This window comes from Palaemon carinicauda, chromosome 41, assembly GCF_036898095.1.
Source record: "Palaemon carinicauda isolate YSFRI2023 chromosome 41, ASM3689809v2, whole genome shotgun sequence".
NCBI classification, from domain to species: Eukaryota; Metazoa; Arthropoda; class Malacostraca; order Decapoda; family Palaemonidae; genus Palaemon; species Palaemon carinicauda.
This window is the reverse complement of record NC_090765.1, coordinates 43,643,152-43,648,151: the sequence shown is the minus strand read 5'-3', so window position 1 is coordinate 43,648,151 and position 5,000 is coordinate 43,643,152. Positions and strand designations below refer to the sequence as shown.

Below are 5,000 nucleotides of genomic sequence, written 5' to 3'. Positions count from 1 at the left end.
TTGAAAAGTCCAGGGCTATTTAAGAATCACAACTTCCTATCTCGATGTAAAAGTCAGCAACTTTAAGGAAAATTATGTGTTTGTGTATTAATGATTGTTTTAAAGTTATGGGAATTCAATTTCATTGTTTATGATCACTTACCATAAACATTTGCTGATAACTGCTCAGAATTAAAGTGCATGCCCTCAAGCCATCTATCAGCTAATTATAAGAAAAATAAAGATAAAACCTGTCGTACTTTATCAGAAAAAGAGCAGCATGGACACCAGATTAAACTAAAGTAAGGGATATTCTAATTCCATGTAAGAAAAAGGAATGGACATGGGCAGGGCATATAATGAGAATGACAGATAATAGACGGACATTTTTCTAACTGATAGGAAAGATGGCTGATGGTCATCATGAATAACAGAGTAGGTCCATATAGCAAAAGACGCAGGGAAAGGAAGAGAAGACGAAGGTTGATGAGCTAAGAAAATTAGCGGTTATAGACTGGCATAGAAAGACCATAAACAGACCCGAGTAGGAGGACATGTCTGAGGCCTTTGTTTGTGCAGTGGATGACGATGACGACTTGATCGGCACCGACACTGAAAAGATTTGACCGACTCACCTGCAAGATTCAGGGGATATTCGCAGAGGCCGTAATGATCCTCAGAACAGCTGACGTCATTCATGAAGTAATCGTAAGTGCTCTCGATGGCAATGCAGTTTTCGTTGCCTCCGTCGTTGTCGGGAGTGAAGTGCGACTCCGAAGTCAACCAGAAGGGCGTGTGCATAGGGACCGACTCGTTGTTCGAGAACCTCCAGTCGTCCTCCAACTCGGCGTCCGAACCGTCGACCCAGTAAGAGTTGAGGTATCCTGAAATACAGAAGTTTGTTGGTAGGTCGCTCATGAATGTCATTGACAAGGGACAGTGACACTGCCCTAGAGACTGACCATATATACAAGCTAAGACCATTTTGTTAAATTAGTTCTCTCTTACTGGGTGCCAACGCAAGAACCCGTGTCTTATGTAAGGTAGGGCAATCTAACAAGAACCAACGATCCAAGCTAGGACAAGGAAGGGCTAAGCAATGGCTACTAATGACTAAGCAGGTAGGTCTGTAGGGTCCCCTAAACCCACTATCTTTAGCTCAAAAGGATGGCAAGGTGCAGACACTGCACGAAACTATGGACTTTTAGCGGGACTAGAGCTACCTTCTAGCAGACCGTCAGGGAGGGACGTTTCCAATACCACGTTTGAGAGATTAGAATTTCATGTTACCGCGACAGATTAATGATTGATTTATTTGTCAGGTCTCTTTCAAACGTTTAGATTCGATTAACTATTTGGTCTTCGTAATTCTTTATCATGGGGAAATGAAAACTACCAACTTTTTTAGTATAAAGCCCCCCTGACACTTGCACGCATTCGTGGCACGCACTGGCACGCATTGATGCGCGAACTCGCGTGAACGAGCCGTGAAAATGTCGTGAACAGTGCGGAAACTCGCGTGCCAGAGCGTACCAATGCGTGCCATGCGGGCCCAAAACTTTGAAATGTTTAAAGTTTGTGGCACGCATTGGCACGCACTAAATGGCCGTGAACGATGCGCCAACTGGAGTGAACTGGAGTGAACAGTGAGGGAACTGGCGTGAACTGGAGTGAACTGGAGTGAACGATGCGGGAAGTGGCGTGAACTTTATAATGAAGAGAAACAAAAAGGAAACGAAAATATTAATGAAAAGGAAAGAAAAATAAACCTAGTAAATTTTTATATTTGCTGTTTTAATGTGAAAAAAAAATGATATCTTATTTCAAACTATTTCTATAACTTTATAATGAAGAGAAACAAAAAGGAAACGAAAAAATTAATGAAAAGGAAAGAAAAATAAACCTAATAAATTTTTATATTTGCTGTTTTAATGTGAAACAAAATTATATCTTAAAAATTCAAACTATTTCTATAACTTTATAATGAAGAGAAACAAAAAGGAAACGAAAAAATTAATGAAAAGGAAAGAAAAATAAGCCTAATAAATTTTCATATTTGCTGTTTTAATGTGAAAAAAAATTATATCTTATTTCAAACTATTTTTATAACTTTATAATGAAGAGAAACAAAAAGGAAACGAAAAAATTAATGAAAAGGAAAGAAAAATAAACCTAATAAATTTTTATATTTGCTGTTTTAATGTGAAAAAAAATTATATCTTATTTCAAACTATTTTTATAACTTTATAATGAAGAGAAACAAAAGGGAAACGAAAAAATTAATGAAAAGGAAAGAAAAATAAACCTAATAATTGTTTATATTTGCTGTTTGAATGTAAATTTAAAATGATGTCTTATTTCATGCACACACTTATTTTCCTCTATTACCAATCAAGACCCAAAACTTTTGTTTTGAATAAAAATGAACTGAAAAATAAACCCAAGAAATTTTTAAGTTTGCTGTTTGAATGTAAAAATAAAATTATGTTTTATTTCATCAACATACTTATTCTTCTTTATTACCTTAAAATGAAGGGCAAAACAAATTTTTTCTGTTTGCAGTTTTAATGTAAAAATAAAATGATTTCTTATTTCAACACACTTTTATCTCTATTACCTTCAAATCAACAGCCTAAAAACTTTTCATGTTTGCTGCTTTTAATGTTAAAATAAAATGCTTTCTTAATACTTGTACATATTTCATGTCTGCTATTTATATGTAAATCAAATGCTTTTTTATTGAAACTAAAATAAAGGGCAACAAAAAATACAAACGAAAAAGATACGTTTCTTCTCCTCAATGCAATGGTGTCTCTGACAGAAAGCATTGTTGTCTCTTCCGAACCCAATCCAAGAATGTCCTCGGGTTGGAGAAGCCCCGTTTTTATATGGAGTGGCCAATTCGTGAACTGGCGTGAACTGGCGTGACCAATGCGGAAACGATGCGGAATGATGAGTGAACTCGCGTGAACGTGTCGTGAACGATGCGCGAACTACGTGTGCCAATTTGTGCCATCGCGTGAACGTCGCGTGAACGTCGCGTGAACGTCGCGTGAACGTCGCGTGAACGATGCGCGAACTGGAGTGAACTGGTCGTGAACAGTGCGCGAAAAACACCAGTGCGTGCCAAAAAGTGGCACGCACTGGCGCGCATCAATGCGTGCCAGTGCGTGGCAAAAATGCGCGCAAGTGTCAGGGGGGCTTAAGATTCCAAGAAAATGTGTCATGACCACATTGCAGCTGATTAGCTTCATGAAATATATGAATTTAGTTATTTGATGATTTGAATATTATAGGCCATAAAATTAACGAGATGGTACCACATCACCGACATTCTATACTTTCTTTACACAAACGTCAAGAAAATTATTCTCCTCAATGGAAAAAACAAAATCTAGAGGGATAAGAACTTGTCAAGGGAATTTCAAATATTTCTTATGCACACTTCTCACTACGCAGTCATCCTGTATGACCGTTGATATTGTACCAACAGTGTGTCACATGATCGTACATACTACATTTTGTGCTTGTATCTTCGCTCTCCCCTTGCACTAAAAAGAACCTGAAATAACATGTCTGTTTTCTCATCGGTAACAGTGTCGACTTTTGAACATGAAAATTCTTGTTGCTTGAGATTGTGTATATAAAGGAGAGTGTTCTACAATAAACTAACTCAGTTGCTTTCATACTGCCTTTGAGTTCACAACCTTCTCTCGGCCCGTTACAATATCATCCCCGTCATCATCAGTGTTAAAAGCAATAACAGTATATATTTTTCCGATCCGGGAAATGTTTAAATACTTTATCTTTGTCGTTTTTCAAGTAACGGGCTCTGCGATACTGCTTCGACCAACATTCTGCCTTTGAAGGAATTACACGATATTTCATTGGGGTCTGCTAATCCAAGTTAACCATTTTATCATGTTATTTATTATAATGTTCTGTAAAACTTATTTTCGTTTCCTGTTCCGCTGAAAACAATGCATAGGATAAGTCCATTGACAGGCCATTTATGTAAACAGCTCGTAGCCAACCTCCCACCCCTCTCCAAGTTAATTGCTGGGACGACCAGACCTCACATGTACCTTTACTTAATCTTACTCTAATTTTACTTTATCTCTGTACATTTTTTTACATTCTTCTTCACTAAGGTGCTGTATCTTTAGTCCATCCCTTTCTTACTGTTGGTTTGTGATATGCACAGAAAATTAAATCCGAAGGCACTACATATGATAAAACGGGATATTGACAGTAAACACTAATAAACAGTCGTAGTACAATTCGAACTTGCTAGTCTGGAAAAAAGAGAAGGTTAACTGTTTTCCTTCTAAATCAAAATGTCTTGAACTTTGAGTGTTTGCTTCTTTCTCCTATCGAAATCACTGACATCATAAGACGTCCGCCTTTAAACTTTAATCTAACAGATAATCGACTTGCGTCGTCACACACCTTGTTCGTAGATATGGTTGATGATAAGTTCGAACTGAGCCGCAGATTTGATAGTTAATAAAGTTCCCGTCACACTTTCACAGAATTTCTTCGCATGCTGATAGTCCGTCGGTGCCATGAAGCTGAAGAAGACGCACTGATCTCCAATCATTTGGAAGGGCACCGGGCATGATACATTTGGTTGGTCTTCCCGGCCTGCCAAATCGCTGACCGCAGTTGAACTGGGAAGCAGAAACTGCGCGGCTGGAGGAGAAACAACAACTGTACAGTTGGACACGGAAATTCTTGTTACACCTTGCCCTGGAGAAGTGCATCCAGCTTCACCCTTACTGCATTGCGAGTTCCTGTGTTCAGTCCCGACTACTACCTCAGTCATCTCTTTCTACGCTATCTGTTTGGTTACTCGCCGCGATGTATAGGTGTAACAGGGTGCACTTCTTCAGAGCGAGGTGTCAGAGACTCCTGTGTCCGACTGTACGTGGAATTATTTTTTAAAGGAATTGAGAATTCGAATACATTTCATACGGTGTTTATGAATAATTTTTCGAACATTTATTTGCAAAAGTTCATCA

The 5,000-nt window shown here is 38.3% G+C and overlaps 2 protein-coding genes across 2 annotated transcripts in view; one reads left to right on the top strand and one right to left on the bottom strand.

The window, feature by feature from the left end:
- Window positions 1-5,000, top strand: part of LOC137632561 (protein LZIC-like) — a 139,934-nt gene that overhangs the window by 9,672 nt on the left and 125,262 nt on the right. The window lies entirely within an intron of this gene.
- Window positions 1-5,000, bottom strand: part of LOC137632560 (macrophage mannose receptor 1-like) — a 9,569-nt gene that overhangs the window by 1,966 nt on the left and 2,603 nt on the right. The window contains exons 3-4 of the mRNA XM_068364553.1: window positions 4,429-4,671; window positions 615-863 (exon numbers count right to left, since the gene is read on the bottom strand). Of these exons, the coding sequence (XP_068220654.1) occupies window positions 615-863; window positions 4,429-4,671 (492 nt within the window). The remainder of the gene's footprint in view (window positions 1-614; window positions 864-4,428; window positions 4,672-5,000) is intronic.